General features: G+C 44.8%; 1 protein-coding gene across 1 annotated transcript in view; it reads left to right on the plus strand.

Annotated features, from left to right (window-relative positions):
* The window catches only part of SLC24A3 (solute carrier family 24 member 3), a 504,574-nt gene that overhangs the window by 289,968 nt on the left and 193,618 nt on the right, over window positions 1-20,988 (plus strand). Inside the window, exon 3 of the mRNA XM_039220101.1 lies at window positions 17,869-17,945. Within this exon, the coding sequence (XP_039076032.1) occupies window positions 17,869-17,945 (77 nt within the window). The remainder of the gene's footprint in view (window positions 1-17,868; window positions 17,946-20,988) is intronic.

Below are 20,988 nucleotides of genomic sequence, written 5' to 3' on the forward strand. Positions count from 1 at the left end.
GAAGGGACAGGAGGAAAATGGCAAAGGGATCTGCAGCCAGGGGCTCAAAGCATGGACACTGCTTCACTTTCTTCTAGCAACTTCCAGAGGAGTTAACAGGAGGATTAACCCCCAGGACAGTTCTTCCCCAGTATCTAAACCTCACTCTGTTGTAAGTTGGGGTCTCTTGGGAATCCTGATAGCAACTCTGTTCTGCCTTTAACCCTGTGGGTCCCAGCACACCAAGAAGATACTGGGGTACCAACATCTCATGACCTTAAAATGTGTAAATGATAAGGTGGGGGCTGCAGGGCACAGATAGAGTTGCTGCAAAAGGTTCCAGCATGCTTTGCATCAGGATTTATCTTAGGTAATAGGAGAATGTGAGTTTACTCCTAGTTTATTTTCAGCCTGTAAGACATGTCAAGATGCAAGTAGACATTTCTAGCACTTAAATAAGGCAGAACTCTGAACCAGTTCCTTTTGGGTGGAAGGGGTACGAATCCGTTTTGTCTAAGTAGGAAGCCCTAGATGGAGAAAGCTATCCACCACAAGGTCCGCAGTGGACCAGAATTCCAACGCATGCCAAAGTTATGTTCTATAGCCCCAGGCTTAGTAAATGTCTAATCAGGAAAACTGGCCAATTTTAGTCTTGGGTCCCATTCTGGGTTCTAATTCACCATGAAATTTAATGCAATCCCATGTGCTTTCTTAGATTCTGGGTGAAGTCTTTTCCTTTGGGAAAAAACAAAACAAAACAAAACAAAAACAAAGCTAGGTTTTGCATAAGCACGTGCTTGCTTTCTCTGAGCCTCGGTGAAAACGTGGCTACTAGGGTGCAGTAGAAAGGGCACTTGACTTAGATCTGGCCCCAGGATCATTCTTGCTTTGTGAGCTAGACCTCAGTGCCCCCCCCCTTTTTTTAAATGTTTTATTTATTTCTAGGAGAGAGAGAGACAGCATGAGCAGGGGAGGGTCAGAGAGAGAGGGAGTCACAGACTGAAACAGGCTCCAGGCTCTGAGCTGGCAGTCAGCACAGAGCCCAACGCGGGGCTCAAACCCACGAACCACGAGATCATGACCCAAGCGAAAGTCACCCAGGCGCCCCTAAACCTCAGTGCCCCTTCTGCAAAGCAGAGCTCTGGGAATAGCCATGAGCATTAGGAAAGATCATGTAAGGGAAATGGTGATAGTTTAACACATTAGTACCTCTTACTTTTTCTCCTGAAGAACTTGGCTGTTCATTCAAGGAGAAACACATTGAACAGTACCCACCCCATTAGAACAGGAAATGGCTTTACTCCTTCCCACCCCCACACCTTTGTCTCTGCTTCCTGTACACGTGGAATGCTTCCTCTGTAGGTATGTAAGCCCTTCCTTCTTTGAGGCTCCACATATCTGACTCACCCATGCAGTCTTCACTGCTTTGGCTCATGCTGATATTTTTCTTCCTGACCCCAAGTACCATTCACTGTCTGATTCATGTTAATATAGATAAAGAATTGTTGTAAATGTGGCCATAGATGTAGTTCTCACTTTCAGATAGAGGTAAGTAGTGGCAGATTGCATCTTCCAAAGTGGTCACAGTGATAAACGAAAGGATCAAGTGCTCTTCCAGAATCTTGTTCCTCCCCCTTGAAGTCTGCTATACCTTAGTAACCACCCTTTGTGTGACTTCCCAGGCTAGATTATAAAAGACCATGCAACTTCCTCCTCTGGCTTTCTGTTTTGAAACTTGTGCCTTGTAGCTCTGAGCCACCATCTGAGAAGTCCTCATGCCAGAGAGACCCCGAGGAAAGACCATGTGGATAAACTACACTGAAACAGAAAGAGAGGTCAAGGAGCCCAAGCAGATCCAGCCTCCCAGGTGTTTGAGGCTCCCCAACTCAGGTGTCAGAAAGGCAGTGGGTAGGAATCACATTTCCAGTTCCAAATGCTAAGTCATTGCAATTGTGTGAGAAGCCAACTAAGGGCTATTTACCCCCCAGAAATGTAAAAGAAGTTCTGTTGCCTTAAACCACTACTTTTTGGAATAGTCATTATGCAGCAATAAGCATGTATATGATACATATATGTGTATAAATATATATACACATATAGATAGATGTGTGTGCACATACATACATACTTGTTTGGGGGGTAGAGCCTGCCTTTTACAATCCTCCAACTTGTGTGTTTGTGTACCTAACTCTTGCTTCTTCAATGGGTCTATAAACTCCACGAGAGCAAGGCTATGTTGTATACTCCCTAGTTATCCTGGCCAGAGTTAGAGCAGCCTGGCAAATGTAACCACTGCATTGTGCGTCTTTGAATGAAATTGACAAGGAAACATCTGTGCGCACATCTGTGTCCCTGAAAAGCATGCTATCCTTCACAGGATGCAACTGTGATCATGAAGAAATCAGAGTCTCTTTGGTACTTGAATCTTTCTCAAAGGAACCCTGTATCTTTGGAAAGAGCCATTCACCTGAAATCACTGAGAGTAAGCCACTCAATTTTATTCTGTGTCATAGACTCAGGGAAAGAGAACACTGCTCTCACCAGCCCTTCCACCTACAGGCACTTGACAGCCAACCCTTGGAGGTGAGGAGGCAGGACCTTGTTTCCTCAGTGCAGGACCCCCGTGGGATTTGTAGCTTCCATCTTCAGACTGAAAAATAGCCCCTTTGCCTGTCTCCTTATCTTAATGTTACCTAGGAGATTGAAGGTTTTTTATGCAGATAACCATGACAGTCTGGTCCTGCTTATTTGAGCTATGACAAGAAAACTTAAACATTGGAGTCTCTCATAGGATAATAAAGTTATTTGTATTCCTCCCTGAAACTACAACAAAACCATGTTTCTCAAACATCAAAAGGGTCATTCTTAAGAGAATTATTTTAATAGATTTGTCCTTAGATCTATATGAAATGCCCTGAAATTCAATGTTTATGTGAGAAGAGATGGGAGGAAGTAATGATGTGAACTCTTCCTGCCTTTGAAAATCTGCTAAGTCCTTTTACCCACCCATTGCACGAACTCACTCTCCAAGCAGATCAGGTGAGCTGCATGCCACCATCTTTGAGTATATGTGAAACGTGTCTTTGGGCGTTGGAGTAGCAAGAGGGGTCTTCATTATCTCTGACTGGCCTCTTCTGAAATGAGCCCAAGATTTGTCCTGGTTTATGTAGTAAATATGTACATTTGCATCTGGCTTCTGTGATGTGATGACCAAGGTTAATGCATCACAAGGTTTATGTTGCCTCCACATTTTTTTTGTCTCAAAATAATTATGTTGGTTTCTTTAAGGATTTCTTTGAATGTGTTTTCAGTTCCAACAATCTTACAATGACATGCAAGCACCTAGAAAGACATAAGCTAGCCAGCAATGACACAAAATCCTAAGTTCTGACAGGGGACCAAAATGTCATTAGCATGTAGCAGGGAATATGATGGGGTTCTGGGGCAAGAACAGAGTGGAACCCCTCCCTCCTCTTTTGTATATACCTTTCCTCTTCCTTTGAACAGAAATTGCAGTGCTTATTATTTTGTTCTTCATGAATTCAGGAATTTAGCAGGATTTTATTTTTCTTCTTTTAAAAAAGTTAAACACTAATATGTTTTCTTTTTACAAATAGTTTATTGTCAAATTAGTTTCCACATAACACTCAGTGCTCATCCCAAGTGTCCTCCTCCATGCCCATCCCCCCCTCCGCCCCACATCCATCAGTCCTCAGTTTTTGTCAGCATTCAAGAGTCTCTCATGGTTTGCCTCTCTCCCTTTCCCCCACCATTTCCGCCCTTCTTCTCCCCCTTGTTCCTCCGTCAAGTTCCTCCTAATCCTCCTATACGTGCAAACATGTGATATTTGTCCTTCTCTGCCTGACTTATTTCGCTCAGCATAACACCCTCAAGGTCCATCCATGTTGCTAAACATGGAAAGAGCCTAAGTGTCCATCAACAGATAAATGGATCAAAAACACTAATATGTTTATGTGCTTGTTGTAATGGCCAGATTTAGTCAGAAATTTTATATTTTCTGCCTACCTTTCTTTCCTATTTCTGAAGCTTCACAAATTTGTCTGGACTTGAAAGGCACTTATTAAACACCTACCTTCTGTTGCTGTGATTTTCAATTTGCCAACTTCATGTAGAATGTCAAAATTTGACACTTTATGGGAAACATGTAAGAGAACCTCCAGACTCCGAAAGAAGTAGAACATGATTTTGTTCCCTTGGCGGTAACTGGTTTCCAATATCATTTGTCCCCTAGCATACATTCTTGCCTCTGAGCCTTTGGATATCACCTGTCAGAGACATCAGGACTGCCACAGATGCTTTTTTAGGTTGCCTTGACCTTCAAATATTTGTAGTTGAGGGCTGTGGGATTATGTAGCATCTCATCTGGTAAGCTCCAACTGTATTGAGGACCCTCTTTGTCTAATCTTTGGTTTATTGATAGAAGTTACTATGCAGTTAGATTACCTCCTAGCCCTTTATCAAATCTGACCTTCGCCACTGACCTTCACTTTCCCCGAGTCCTTATTTACCATGCACTGGGCTGCATGGTTACTTCAGGCTGCATTAGTTCCATGGAGAACTTAATGTGACTAACAGCAAGTTTTTGGAACCTTTAATGTGAACTGAGTTTTACTGTAAATTTTCTGCCCCAGGTGATGACATAGAGTATACTCTGGACTTTTGACTCCCATTCAGGGTAGAGTAGCTTGTTGGATTAATGTTCCAGTAGGAATAATTATGGACTCTGGACAAAATAACAAAAAAACAATTGTTTAAAAGCTCTGAAAAGTGAAAAAAGCCAATAGAAACTGGAAGGAGTATGAAACTTGAAAGAAGGAAACCATACCTATCAGCTCTTCCTCTGTGAATCTCCATAGTGTGTGGAGTGCATGGAGGATAGAGCTAAAACAGAAAACAGTGATGTTATTGGCCTGAGGCACATGAGATTAGACTTTTTTCTAGCTACTGGAAGATCTAGAAATTGGGAGGCATCCCAGAAAGAGAGGCTTGACAGCAGGGGAGCCCTAAAGCATACATATAAATTCCCCTGATGTTCTGACTGACCCCTGAATTGTCCATGCTGAGGGGGACACCATGTAGTGGGGAGTGGGGGACACAACAGCTAAAAGGCTGGAATTGCTAAGTAAAGATTTCAGAGCCACAGCTCTGGAGAGACAGACTTTAGAGTTCAAGTCCCCAGTGTTTTAAGGGGCTTGGTAAATGGCTCAGACTTCCCATTCAGATCCTATGGGGACCACATCCCAGGATTGAGAGCACAACCGGAACAGACTTTGTTAGAGAAAAGCCTAAAACCAGCACTAGATATGACCCTCCAGTAATCTACTGCCCTACTAAAACAAATTCAGCCCTCTTCCAAGGAAGACAACAGAATCCAGAGTCTCCTTAGTACATCATCTGTAAAGTCAGATATATCATCAAGAATGACAAGACACACGTCAAGTAGATTCTAAATTATTTTGCTTTAATCTTGCCTGCTTCAAACTGTAACCAGTCTTGCTCTGCTAACTACAAGACAACACAGTGGCCTTCTTGAGATATCTTGCTTTTTGAAAATTTTTTATGTTTATTTATTTATTTATTTTTGTACATTAAAGATTTTAATAAATGCATTTAAATAGATGCATTCTTATTGAAAATAATGAAAAATAATTTACTAGAGGAGCAGGCCATTTCACAGAAAAAGAACCTAAGTGGCTAATACTAGGTGGAAAGATGCTCAAACTTTCTAATATTCAGGGAAATGCAAATTAAAATAAAATCCCATTTCACACCAATGAGATACATACAATTTTAAATGTCTGACAACATCAATAATTACTGAGAGTATAAACAGGGACTTCTAAAATGGCTTCCTCAAGCAAGGCTAAAGGTGTGACTGTCCTATCACCTGGGGGAGGGGAAGAAACACAAAAGTATCATGAGTGAAGAGCAGAGACATTCCTCAAAGTACAGATTTTAAAATGTTTATTTATTTTTGAGAGAGAGAGAGACAGAGTGCAAGCAGGGGAAGGGCAGAGAGAGAGGGAGACACAGAATGGAAAGCAGGCTCCAGGCTCTGAGCTGTCAGCATGGAGCCCAATGCGGGGTTTGAATTCACAAACTGTGATATCATGACCTGAGCAGAAGTCGGATGCTTAACCGACTGAGCCACCCAGGCACCCCCCTTTCTTGTTTCTACTCTTGATTTATACCCTTAAAAGCCTAGTTTGGAGATCAGAGCACATTGTAAAGGCAGAGGAATTTAGTCTGTTTCATTCAGAACTATAATGTACCATCAGCACAGCTCAATGATGGGCCAAAAGAAATGAAGGAAAAATTGACACAAGAAAACTACTTTTAGTCTTGGATTAATTATATTCTTATATTCCATTCAGGTGGAGCCGTCATATTTGAAATCTAAACTTTGGATGTACAAACTTAGTGATCCAACAAAAAAGTTCTACCCTTAAAAAAGTTTCAGATGTAATTAGAAGATTCTTGAGTGTTTTGACCCCAAACCATAGGTATTTAATATTTAATATATGGTAACATAAAAGGGAGAATGATTTCTTCCAGGTAACATCTTAACTTTTCTTCCAAGGAGAGGCAGAGTTTGCCAAGTACGAAATGAGGGGTAAACACAGCTTGTATTTTGCCGGCTGAATTAGCCAGTAGTTTTTCTACTTATTTACATCTCTTCCTACAACTAACTGTGATATTTATTTCATTATTATAGACAAGATTTCAAGCTATTATATTAAAAGTGTGTAACAACCTAATACATCTGCTTGAATATATTTGATATCTTCAGGAGACTGTATTGAGATCCTTCTAGGGGCACCTGGGTGGCTCAGTCAGTTAAGCATCTGACTCTTGATTTTGGCTCAAACCCATGAACTGTGAGATCATGACCTGAGCTGCAGTCAGATGCTTAGACTAATCCGCCCAGGTGCCCCAACCATGTGTGTCTTCTTAAGGAGCTATTTAGTGGGTTTCTGTGCACATCAGCTTGTTGGTCTGCTTTTTTCTGGATCAGTAAAAAGACATGAGAGCATGAGAGATTCAACACCTATGTCAGACCCCAGTTCATCCATCCACACATTCTCTGACATGGGCACCAAGGGCCATTTTGAAGAACAGAGCAGACCATTAAGGGCATGAACACCACAGGGCTATTTCCATAAAATTTCCATATTCTTTATTGAGGATTCACTACTGACACAGTTATGGTAATCCTACATGAGCAACAAATAGGCTCTTGTCCCTATAGATAGGCCTTCTTCTATGTGTTGCCATGTTTGTGGCCTCAGAACACTACATTAATCACAGGATCACTGTATTTTCTACAGTAGCTACTGGCTTGGAGACATGAGCAACATTGATGCCATGACTTTTTATTATTGATAAAGAAATATGTTTCCAGTTCATCAAATTACATTTCAGTGCCTTGCCAGGCCAAAAGTCTCTGGTAACTAATGATTGAGGTTCTTTAGTTGCAAAGAATGTCTGTTCCCTTCCAGGAGAAAAGCTTGTGGGATGCTTTTTTTTTTTTTTTTTTTAAATCTTCTGCCAATATGGATATGAGAAAAAGAGCTCTGAAGTGGAATCAAGGAGCTTCTCATGGGTGTGTTGGATCAACTTCAGCACCATCAAAGAGGGGCAGACAGTCTTCCAACCTGCATTCAGGGGCTGGCTGTCTCTGTGCTGCTGTCAACAAAGCAAGATGCATCATTTCCCTGTAAATGCATAGAAATAAGGCCATTGATGACTGTTGCCATCATTGGGGGGGAAATTCACTTGAATATGGATGAGCCCTTTGCTGGAAAAACTAACCTTTGTTTAAATGGAGAGGTGCAAAAGTACAAAATTCTTAGCTTCCCTTGTTTAAATATGGGTTCATCAGAAGTAAGTCCTTGGGCAGATTCGAGTACAAGTTTATTTGGGAAATGATCCAGGGAGAAGAGTCAAGAAGTGAGATAGGGAAGGGAAGGTGGCCAATCAAAAGAGGGTTATAAAGCCAGTTTTCATGGGGAGCAACTGGAGTTTAATCCTGCTGTGAATGCTAGCAAATGATGAAGGACGCACCTGAGAGGTCTCCTACCCAGATGGTGAGGGAGCTGAGGTGTTTATACACCTACCTGTCATCAGACTTTGGTTGAAGGCTGTGCCTGGAGGAAAGAGCAGTATTAATCCCCTGGCATGTAGTGTCTGGGCAGAGAACCCTATCTCAGCTTTGGAAAAAGTCCTTAGACTAAGAAATGCAAATGCTGGTATCTCCTTTGCATAAAAGTGATAGGACCCCTGGAGTGTAGGCAGGGCATTGATGTCTTGGGAAAACTCCCTTGTCCATATTTCTCCCTCTCTGCTATATTTTAATAAGGTAAAAGGAGCTATCATTTGATAATTACTTACCTGATTCTAGGTGCTACATATTTTGTAAATAGCATCACAATCAATCCTCATAATTACATAAACTGGTATTGTTTTCATCCTCGCATTTTATGCATTAAGAAATAAAGACTGAAGGAGGTTAAGGAACATCCCCAAGGCCACAGGACTCATAAGTGGTGAAGGAGGGCTTCAGGTCTAGGTCCTCAGCTCTTGTAAAACCCTGGCTGCCTGTGGTAAACAAATATCACCACGTAGGTATTGGCTCAGACAGACTTTCTCAGCAAATTTGATTGGTAGGATCTTTTTGATTGACAATTTGATAACCCTACACTGAGGCTCTTGGTTACCATGACCTGTTCACAGTCTTCTTTCCATGCACATATCAATCCTTTAAATCCAGACTTTGTTTCTGGCTTTCAAAAGGAAGATGTTGTGCCCTTAAAAGTCAAGGAAAAAAAGATCAATTTGCCCTTGCTAATACAGAAAAATCAACATGTAAGACCCCAGTCATGATCTCAGTTCCTCCACTACTGTCTGTGTGAACTTTAGCTGATTACCTGCCTTCTTTGGGTCTTGATTTGCTTATCTGTAAATTGAGGATAAAGATTCCTATCTATCATAGAAACATTGCAAAAGTGATAAATATATATTTACAATATTCTATAAAGATTAGTTCCATCTGTAAATATTGGGATGATTGCCTACAGAGCTGAGTGTTCCCTGGCCCCCAGCCTACACTTTGGTCCACTCAACTGGGGACTCCTCAGCGCCTTTGTGTAACTAAGGTTGAGTATGGTACCTGGCCCAGAGCATGCTAAGGGCTGAATGAGTATGTGTTTATTTGCACACGATTGATTTGTTAATACATTTTCCAGTGTTGTTGAGACACAGATTCCAAAGATGACCTCAAAGCAGCCTGCAGTTCTCTGGGACACTCTGCACCCTCCCTTTGCCACATATATCCCACCCCCTCTGCACTTTTGTGGCTCGCTGAACCTCACTGAGCACAAGAGGAAGGCACCAAAATGTCTCTGAAACTTTTCCAGAGACTAAATATTTAGAAAGTTAAGTTGAGAATATATCCATTTTCACACACATTCTTTTGTGGATAATTTTGTCCTAGGGCCTTCAGTTATGACATGTGTGTTCATTTAATCAACAAACACTCTTAATTAAATGACTGATCTGTGCCAGGCACCAAGCTAGGCACTGGGGATAAAGAGAAGAGAAGAATAAATTTCCCTCAACCTTAATTGCTTACCCCCAGTCTAGTGGAGAAGACCGAAGAAACCAAAAGTTGCTGAGGCGAGGCCTCATTTGCAGAATACAGTTGGGATGCTGAGCACCATATTAGCTATTGTATTGCTCAGGACAGGCTCGGCTATGCTGGGTAACAAATAGCCCCAAATCTCAGTGGCTAAGAGAATAAATGTGTTATTGTTTTACTCACACTACATGTATAAATGTGCATATTAGAAGGGTGGGATTCTGCTATCAGTCGTTCAGGGACACAAGCTGATAGAAGATGCATCCTGACTTATGAGTCCATGAATATTTAGACAAGAAAATGCAAAGTGGTGAATCAGATACTGGCTGTTAAAGCCTGCCTGGAAATGTGACAGTTGTCATTTTCTCCCATTTCATTGACCAAAGCAAGCTGCATGGCCCCACCTACCCTTAAAGGGAACCTAGAAGTATGTTCTTTCCAAGTCCCCCAACAAGTAGAGATAGGGCATTTGTGAACAGCCTGGGTGGCTGCTTCCAGTTGCTGGAAATTTTACTAAACTCTTTCTTCTATGTAATTTCTTAGTTAATAATTCTGTCTTGTGTTTATACAAAACCCATCCCCTTGGGAGAAATGTCCCTTTAAGTTTATTCACACTTGTCTTTACTTGGTATTTACTTTTCTCTTTCATGGACCCTGACCCAGTGGGTGCTGGCCCCAGAGAGAGAAAAAGGCAGGGTTCCTGTCCACAGGTAGCTCACAGGGTAGGAATCAAAGGTACACACAGGCAGCGAGTGACTGCAGTTTGGCTGGAAAACCACTTGAGTACTTTCACAGGATAAGGGTGCCACAAAATGAGTCTAGAAGGCTCCATGGGAGGCCAAGTATTACCACAGCCGACTGAAGTGTTCTCCCAATGTTCCAGGGGAAGAGGGAGCAGAGAAGGTTTTATGGGACCGAACACCTGGACAGATGTTAGGCCCCTAAATTCTTGAGGCATCCCTCAAGAGGCCAATCAAGATGCACTAGGTGGTTTGTTATGAAAAGGGCCCTGGGATGACAGATCAATGCTCTGAAGGTTGCAGCGGCCCAGATTACTTTTGCTCAGACATGTTAAGGTAGCTGTGGTTTTAGATCTTCCTCTTGGGTGGCTCCATTTGATCCACATAAGATCAGTATGTCTCTAGATGCCATGAATGTCTCTGCTGCATCTTTTCCCCCAAACGAGACAAAATACTCTCTATCCCTTGCAAACCTCCATTTGGACTCATCAAACTCCGGCCTCGGGAAACCAGCCAGGAGAAGCATGTCGGCTGACTGCTGTTGCCTTGGAAAGGGGAATCTACTCTGGTCCGGGCTCTGTGGTTTCTATGGGAACAGCACTGCTTGCCTTTACTGGCTCCCCCAGGCTGGCAAGATGTACTGAAAGGAAAATTGGGGGAGAGAAAGAGAGAGACAGAAAGAGACTTTGAGGATTTTGAAGGTATTTGAAGAAACCCTTCACTGGATGTGTAGCTATTCCCAGCACACCACATGGGCCATTTGGCTCCAACACAGCCTCAACACGGAAGCATGTACCTAGAGATACATACATTCATGAAGCTCCCTTGGACTATACACCATCCTGGAGAAACAGATGCCAGAACAAAGCAGGCAGGAATTGGCATAGGTGGTTTTCACCACTAAGACCAAGAAAAAACATGTCCTTGGCCCAAGGCCAGACCAGCATCTGATCATTGCTACAGTTATGAAGAATTGGAATAGATGGCCCAGGAAGATGGTGAGAGGTATATCATATATATTGCCCACACCCTTCCCAGCGACCCTGCAGGGCTGGCGTTAACATACCCATTTTACAGATGAAGGCAATTGGGCTCTGAGAGAGGAAAGGATGACCTGTGAGTGATGTGGGTGGGATCTGAACCCAGACCTAAATCTCCACCCTGGGCCCTTATGCAAAATCTAACCAACAACCAAGGAAAATTAAATTAGAGTCCCAAAGATGGCTGGTCATCCAATTCCCATCTTGACTAAGATGCACCTGGTTCTTTGGATTTGAGTGGGAGGAAGTCCACTCAAATGGGAGGCAGTCGGGATGGCATCAGCACTGCCGTTAGCTCTGCAAAAGGCACTAGCAGCCCCACCTTGTTTTATAGATGAGGAAACTGAGGCCAAGAAGCACTGGGCAGAGCCTTCTATTCCAATGTGCCACCCTGTCTTTGTATACTCTTGTCTTGGACAGCTTCAGCTGTTCTGAAAACACCATTTCTCAAGCGTGTTTGGGGTCTTAGAATCTGTGCCGGCCAGGTGGGGCATTTGCTCAGCCTCACAGAGGCCAGATCAGCTGCTGCTGAACACTCTTTTCTTAACCTGTTGAGCCAGCTGGACAAGGCTGATGTGCTCCATCCCAGTCATTGTCTAAGGTCTTGCTTCCTTTGGCATTCTTCATCCTGATAACACTTATTAAGACACCTGCTGTGTGCACTAACCGTACCCTGAGATTAGACTGGAGGGAACAATGAAGAGGAATCCCAGGCCATTTTTCAGATGGCTAGTAGGCAAATCGAGGCCCAGAGATACTAAAATACACACCACCAAGAGTCACACTGTGGGAGTGCTAGGACTGAGCCCTCCCATTTCCAGATGCCCAGATGATGATACTTTCCTTGTCCCCAGGCTGACCCCTTCCTTAGGAAGATTAAAATAATCAGACCAGACTGCTTTAGAACCACAGCAAACAACACTTGGTGAAATAACAGTGTGTGTATAGTGCATAAGTAGGGGGTGATGAGATCGTTTGTAAACATTAGGAACTTCCCTCAAATAAAACTGCTGCCTTAGCAGGTCTGGAGACAGGGCTGTCCCTGAGTCATGTTCTCTACAGCCAAGGTCATCTGGTAATGTCCTTTGTAAATGAGACAAAGAAGCTTCTAATATGGTGGAATCAGGCTTATTACAAGAACATGTTACAATGCAGGTAACTATGGTTGAAATCTTAACGTTTGGGCCTTACCATGCTGGATTCAGAATGCAAGTCCCCATACAGTCTGTCTGGACCTTTATGCCTATGCACAGAGTGTCTCTTCTGCTACTTCCACCTGATGCCCTGCTGCTCAGTGCTGATGCCACTGATGCATGAGGAAGTCATGATCTCTCATTCCTATTCCTGCAGACACCTGCACCTCTTTTTTTATAGTTTCTACATAAGAGGTTCTTGGAGGATCATAGAGATGCAGCATGCAGGGTGGAGCAGACATTGGGCATCACCACACCACACATGCAGATGGCTTCTTGATGCACCTGTGACTCTGTCTAGGGCCTTCTCTGGTACCATGAACACACTGACTTGGCCAGTGTAGAGCTGAGAAGGGTTAAGGGTCATCCCTAAAGTGTTTAGGACAGCCCTCAACAGTGAGACAAGCATCCATGGACAATGCTGATGCATATTCTACACTGTCTCTCAGAGGGGCACCAGCATATCTGAGCCTACTTTATCAGCCCCTTCTCTGACTTGTCTTCTTCCTGTCCCATTGTGGGATCACCTCCAAATAAACTGCTGGAATTCAGATCTCTGTCTCAGGGTCTGCTCCTAAGACAGTCTCAGACATAGGCATATGGGACTATGAAGGAAGTCTCACTGCATGGAGGGAAAGAGGATATCCCGGGCCTCCAGCTCAAATTTTCAAAGAAATTTTTCTTGTGACTTTTGTCAAAAGACAATGCAGCTTTAAGAGGAAAATAAAATCTATGTATCCTTCTCTGCAAATTGTGCATTAGCTTGGAGCACCTGGATGGCTCAGTCGTTTAAGCATCTGACTCTTGATCTCAGCTCAGGTCTTGATCTCATGGTTGTGAGTTCAAGTCCTGTATTGGGCTCTGTGTTGGGTGTGAAGTCTACTTTAAAAAAAAATCGTGCATTAGCTCTTTGAAATAACTGTTATAATCTCATCACTAGCCCAGTCCATATTTTCATACAGGAGCAGTAATGAATAAATAGCCAGAGTGGGATCCATGTCAGGAGAAGCTTCCTGGGGGAATACTTAAACTGGTTATTTTTTCCACATTGCTGTGAACCACCAATTAAGAATTTTGTTGTTTGATTTGAGAACATTGAACTGACTCTTCTCTGCCTTTCCCACCGCTCCTCATCACACTCACCCTTATTTCTGCCACTGACCAGTCCGCCACATTCAGATTCATGAGGAAGTCCAGCAGTGGCCTGCTTGGCCAGGACTTCGGACAGCGCCCCAGCCCTTCCTGAGTCAGCACTAGGCTCTGTGGGCCACCTTACCCAAGGGCATAGTGTCCAGCACAGTCTTCTCCAAGGGCTCTAGCCAGGTCCCGGGGTTGACAAGGCATCTAGTCCTCTGCCAAGACCCTTCACAAACCAAAACCTGAAGCCTAGTGGGTCCATTCATTCATGGTCATTTACATACCCACTTGCTGTCTGTTGAGTGACAAGGAAAATGCCTGGATTCAAAACATAGCATATCACTTACTGACATGGTACCCTTGGTCAAGTCCTATCACGAGCCCTGGGTTAGCTCATGGATGAAGCAGCAGAGCAACAGAGAGGACAGAACTGGCACAAGTGTGGATACCTTGCAGATGCAGACTGCTGGCCTTCACTCCCTCACATGCTGCCCTCAGCCCCATTTTTACTAAAAACCACATTATTCCTCATATAGGAAGTCTGAAGGGCAGGACGTAAAGTAGCTGGCTTCAACATGCCAGTGTTGAAGTCCCTCAGTCCCATTTCTGTACCCACCTCTGCTCCTCATTGATTATAAGTAGTCCCTATGTATGATTGCCTTGCATGGCACCCATCACAGGTGGCTTCAGTTTCTCGAGGGTAATGGCTGTTGTGATCCGTAAAGTAACTTAGCAAACCAGTCCTGTCTCTCGTTCTCTAGGGGTAGGAGGGCAATAGGATGGTCACATTTAAACACTGAACTGGCCAGTGTGGAAAGGCCCCATTGCAGATACACAGAGAAATGTAAAGGGAAAAAAAAAACAGCCTAGCTTTTCGCTTGGTGTGTGATAACAGTATACAGATCTGATCAGATCCCCTACTTGGAGGAAGTCCCAAGAAGGAAGAGGCCACCTAGCAGAGTGAGATTGCAAATAGATGCAAGAAGCTAGGAAAACAACAGAGAGGGGTGTTACCAGGCCTGCATTTGCTGTGTGGGTGGCTCTTCTCTGCAGCTTTCCAGCTGTGGATCCTTGAGTTGGAATCTAATCCTCTGCCCCTTGGGTTCCTTGTCTATAAAATGGCAATGATGGCTTTCTGGGAGGACAAAAATGGATAGTGGGTGTAAAGTGCAAGGCACACCACTTGCCAGGAATAGGTGCTCAGTGAATGTGTCATTCTGCACAGGTTTGTCAAGGGCATTCTGCCCACCAGAGCCTTTGTCTCAGCCCATCTCAGTCCATTACCAGCCAGTCTATCATAAGCCCCACCTTCCAAGGGCACTGAAAAGTCTGTACAAAACAAAGGGAACATTAGATGCAGACCGTAGTTGTTGTTTCTTCAGAACCAGAAATTGGGACACAAGGTCTGGGAAAGTCTGGGTAAACATGGGCACCAGTCAGTGCTGGAAAGTCTCCAGCTCTGGGTGCTGAGAGGGATGTGGGACAGGCCTGCTCTGTGGGGCCTTCCCTCTCCTTACCTTTGTGCCCCTCCCCACCAGTGGTGGCCCATGGAAGCTGTCAGTTTCCTGGGTTTGAGAAGTAGACAGGAAACGACATTTTTCATGGTTTCTGATCCACACTGAACAACATGGGAGGGGAGGGATATGTGAAAGCCATGGGATGGTTATTTGAACTAAAATTTATTCACCTGAGGTCAAAGAGAAGTTCAAAAGAGGAAAGCACTGGAAAGCATCTCTTAAGCATGTAAGACATCCTATGTGTACAGGAAGGGCCAGAGGGTGGGGAAGGAAGGATAGACAAGAAATGACTGAGGGCTGGGACACCTGGGCAACCCTGTTGGTTAAGGGTCGAACTCTTGATTTCAGCTCAGGTCATGGTGTCAGGGTTCATGGGATTGAGCCCCACATGGGTTCTGCACTGACTGTGCAGAGGCTGCTTGGGATTCTCTCTCTCCCTCTCCCTCTGCTCTCTCTCTCTCTCAAAATAAATAAATAAACATTTTAAAAAATCAAAATGACTGGGAACTGCAAAGGCCAGGTCTCTCCAGATCTAGCCTGTTGTCAGCAGAGAAGTTTCAGGAAGTAGAGGGGTTTCTTATCAGAGAGGCTGGAGGGCTTCCTCCAGCTCTAATCACTGGACAAGAGCATGCCAGCCAGAGGCATTAGGCCTGTAGAGGGAAGATACTAGATCAGAGACCTCTCATAGAGTGGCTAGAAACCTTGCAATTTCCAGGGCCAGATGGATGAACTTCAGGCTTAATCTGTGAACCCTTGTCCCCTCATGGTAATTTCCAGATTGTAGTGTCATTTGGTCTTCAAGGTGAAATCTTCCCAGCTTGCCCTCATTTTTCCCATTCATTGATCAGGAGAACTCAGTGCAGTCTGTTTGGAACAGCTTTAGCTTAGAAAATCACTTGGGGGATCATGAAATCCCTGTCTTTCCTTGCCTCCCCAATTTCATCACATAAAGGATTGGACAACTGGCCAAGTCTTTCATGATGTCTTTATCCAGTACTACCCTGGAAGCAGGGAGGAGAACTTTTTCAAAGAATAGTCAAAGGCTTCTGTCTTGGGCACCCCTTCCCAGGCCAACAAGCTGCAGCCTTGAGGTATGTACTGTGCAAGCTCCCCAGGTCTGTGGCAGAACTGGGCCCCAGGTGTCCTGAGCAGTCACCACCCACTTGATAATGTCACCATCTTGGGCTCCCCTCCTTCCCTGGTCTCATTGCCTTCCTCATTCACAGCATGTGCAAGGGTCACCTCTAAATAACTATGTATAACCAAATCCTTGACTGAGAGTCTGCTTTTGGGGGAACCCAGAGGAAGGTATCGTCTTGTACATCTTTCCCATCGACTGGTGATAGTTTCCCTATGTGTGCACTGGAGAAGGACTGAGAGCTTGTGGAGGTCTGAAAGGAAGGCTGCTTCCATCAGCTGGCTGCATTTGCTGAAGATGAGGCCGAGGGCAGCATGGTGTGCATAGCTTCCCACAGAGTCTAATCTGATAACGTCCTCCAGAGAGGAGAGGCTTATGAAGGCCCTGGCCATGATGTTGATTGGGTTTTATGAGAGGAAGGAGAGAGGGCAAGCAGTTGGGGGTGGGGATAGCCCAGGTTGATGGTATCATCTGTACAGATATATAGAAAAAGAAAGCAAATGGAAAGTGTGCTGAAGGAATGGTAAATTTTCCTGTCTGGTGGGAGTATGAGAGCCCATGCAACAATGCTGACTGCCAAATTGTTGCGCATGGCCTGGCTTGCAGTACCGGCTCAGTCAGCCATTGTTTGAGTGAATGAGTACATGCAAAGTGTAAAAAGGCAGGAGAAGAGAAGAAAGCTCAAGTGGGAAACAGCCAGGACCAGCTTGGGACTGCCAGTGGACAGACGGAGGCTTTTATCTCCTAGCAGGGAAGTTTTGGGAGCAAGGAGAGGGGCATGAGCCGTTCTGCTTCATAGTCCAGTTCAGCAGTGGCCAATGTGGGTCAAGTTCAAAAAGGGAATGAGAGAGCAGGGAGGGTGTTGTAACAGGGCCAAGGCCCAAGGCCCAAGCCAAAGCAGTCATGGCAGGGAATGAGGGGCATTCTAGAGCAGGGGCAATAATGCTGTGTGTGCCATGCACCGTGTTGGTAATTCAATGAAGCCTACAGACCTCTGCTCAGGAAAACATTTTTCGATGCAGGCGATAAAATATATATGCTTACAAAAGGAAACTGATCATATTGAAATGAAGTTGTTGGAGTATTAGAAAATAAGCTTGCATGAAGGTAATTCCTATATTTCCTTGTTAACCCTCTAAATCACAAGGTGCCATCTAAAAACTAACCAAATGTTGAAGTGATGAGTGAGAGCTGCCTTGACTATAATAGTATAATGAATCATGAAAATATCTGTTAGGGGCAGAGTTCTCGGTGCTTCTTAGACTCCTGTGGTTTGTTACCTACCTTCTTATCTGAAGGAAACACTGAATTCCAGTTAAGAGATGTGTGAACATAAAGATGGAATTTTTTCTCATCCTGGTTCATGGATCCCACATGAAAACGAGGGCTGGAGAAGCTGTCCCAGAACTCCAGCCCTGAAAACATTGTCATCCATTCTGAGCTGGTTTTCTCTCTCCATTTTTTAGCCCTGCATGAATTCCCCAATGACATCTTCACCAATGAGGATCGAAGACAGGGGGCAGTGGTTCTCCACGTGCTCTGCGTAAGTACCCCTCCAGGGGCTCTGCCTGGAGGGTCTGGAGGGAAGCCTGGCTGGTGGTGGGTGGGCAGTGAGTTACATACCTGGTGCAGGTCTCCTGAGCCCTGTGGAAGACAGTCTCCAAAAGTGCCCTCTATGGAAGGCCACAGATTTGGAAGCTGGAAGACACCTGTATGTATTATTTCCTTGATATCAGAGCCCAAACCATGGGCTCCGAGGACAACCAGACTTGCTCTCTGCTATTTAACCTTGCCCCTCTCTCTGCTCAAATGCCACCCTCTGGGGGAACCCTTTCCTAACCAGCCTCTCTAAAATGCCATTGTCTTTCCCCTTCCCGGGCTTTCTTTTTCTCCCTATCACTGATCACTTCCTGACGTAATACATTATTGTTATTTGTTTATTGTCCATCAACCTCACTCACATGTAAGCTTCAGGAGAACTGGGACTTTGTTTTGTATATGGCTTCATTCCCCAGACCTGTTTCTGGCATCTGGTAGGGACAAAGTATTTGTTAAACTGACAGATTAAATATAACAGCACAGGTACAGCATCTGACATTGATAGGTGATCAATAAAAGTTTGTTCTGGCTCTTAATGTCCACCACCACTGCCCTAGCACTTCCTCAGTAGACTCTACACTGAGCACCTTCGGTTTTCCTTGTCCCCATTTGGAGAGGTTGGGGAGGCTGTATGTGTGAAATCTATCTAAGGAGTGGCTGGAATCAGAAAGACCCAAGCCAAATTCTGGACTAGGTATGTCACTGTGCTTTCCTGTCCCTATGGGATGCACTCTCCCCCTGAATGCTTTTAATTCCATTTTGGTTATTTATTTCTGTGAAACAAATTCTCCAAATTTAGTGGCATACTCAATAACCATTCTAGTTGCTCTTGTGTTCTGTGAGTCAGTAGTTCAGAAAGGGTACAGAGGGAATGTAGTACCACAGGATCTGAGCCTGAAATAGAGCAATTCAGATGGTTGGCAGTGACACTGGTGTTTGGGGCTAGAGTCCCTGGTGCTGGAGGACCTTTCCCAAGAGAGTTTCTACATTCTCATGTCTGGTGTCCAGATTGGACAAACCCTTCCCAAGAGGGTTTCTCCATTCTCATCTGGGGTGGCCAAAGGACCTGCTCACCTGGGATGTTGACCAGAGCACCTCCGTGTAACCTCACCAGCATAGCTTCAGTGGCCCAGGACTTGGAGAAGGAGAAAGCTCCGTGGCCTATAATGTCCTGGCCTTGGAAGTCACATGTATCATTTCCACCAGACTGTCTTGCAGTTACAAACCCACCATGACTCAAGGGGAGCGGACAAAGACCTTACTTTTCAGTCCACACCTGGGGAAGGCTAGTGGGTATCCCCTGGACTCTGGAGTCAGAACTGAACCCAGTTATGCTGTCTTTGCTTTGTGTATGACTTCTGATGAGATATTTAGCCTCTCTGGACCCAGAAGCTGCCCTAAGCCTGACTCCCTTAACAGTGAAAGCAAGCAGCTCTTTAGGCCTTTCCCCACTTGCCCCAGCACCCCTCCTCAGAACCCTCCCCTTGAAGAAAAATCATGAAAAGTTTTTTTTTAGCAAAGACATTCTCCAAAACTACCAGATAAAGTAGACTCTTTGCAATCCTCCCTGCCTTTCAGCAGAGTCCAATGCACAGAGCAATTAATATGGATTCCAGCTGCCTCTTTAGGACCAAGGAGGCTCCTCTGTCTCAAGGTTGAGGAGCCCCAGTTACTGAGTTGGATCCAGAATTCCCCTGTAGCCATTAGCACCCAGATGCCTCAGTGTCTCAGACATGAGATTCCCACTCTGGGCACAGTATGAATTTCCATCCTTTCCGGGCAGTGTTGCCACCTGGTGCTGGCAGAATCCTTCTTCCCATGTCCCCTGCTAGGTCCTCTGAATCCATCTGAAGTCAGAGCAGAGTGAATTTGCCTTGTTCTTCATGAACCAGGGGTTATACATAAGGCCTCTGGTCTCCATGATCATACAATCCCCAGGGAAGGCATGAAGGCAAAACAGGACAAAAACGATAAATCCCCCTTACACACTCTTGCAAGAGTGGACACAAGCCTGCAGGTTAGTGCTTTGTCATCCTTGGTATCTAATACCACAGTTAGGTCCTGCCCTGGGCCCTGCACTGTAGAAGTCACAGCAGCAAGGGGCCAAGGTCAGCGTCCACCCTTTTATGACCCTGCTCTAGGCACATGGATGTTCAGAATTGTCTGTTCAAATGGCCTGTATCTGCTGCTGAAGCCTGTGTGGGCCTTCTGCTAAGATCTGTCACTGGGAGGGAAAAGACCCCATAGAGAAGCTTGAACTCACTGCTGAGGGTGTTCACACAGACATGCATGTGGAACCAGGCTTGGATGAGGAGGAGGGCACCTCTTCTATACGGCAGAGGCACATGGTACTGTGGGCCTGCTGGCACCCTCCCCAAGCTCAAGGGCCAAATCTTATGTTACGTTACCCAACCTGCAAGAATATAAGGACATAAACCTTATGAGGAAGCCCGTTGTCCACTGTCTCACACATTGAACAACAAAGTTGCACAGTTGAGTGCAGGAATGCAGGATTCTTTGTACCCCCTTCACTACCATGGTGCCTGGTATACTTAGGATGCTCAGGAACTATTAGATGAATATCATTGGATATGAGAAGAAACACAGCCAGGGCCAACCTGTAGCCTTTTGGTGGCCAGATGAATACATGAGTCAAAGCTGCAGGCAGCTGAGTGTAGATTTCCTGCTTTCAGCCATCCGGAAAGCGTTTCTGAGCTTCTGTATATAGTAGCGCTGGGCCAGACCCCTCCAGAACCCCAAGATAGAGCCTCACCCTCCACATAGCCACTGTCTTTTGGGGAGACCCCCTTATGGACAGCCCCTGCCAGGCTATGCTCTGTGCCATGTGCCTTGGGAGCACAGAGAAGTCCACACCCGGTGTTGGGAGGCACAGCTGAGCTGGAGTAGGTTGGCATTTTCCAAAGAAAGGAGAGGAACTCCAGGCAGGAAAGGGATATCATCATCAAAGATGTAGAGACTCAAGAGTA

This window comes from Hyaena hyaena, unplaced genomic scaffold (genome assembly GCF_003009895.1).
Source record: "Hyaena hyaena isolate Hyena2069 unplaced genomic scaffold, ASM300989v1 scaffold_859, whole genome shotgun sequence".
NCBI lineage: Eukaryota > Metazoa > Chordata > Mammalia > Carnivora > Hyaenidae > Hyaena > Hyaena hyaena.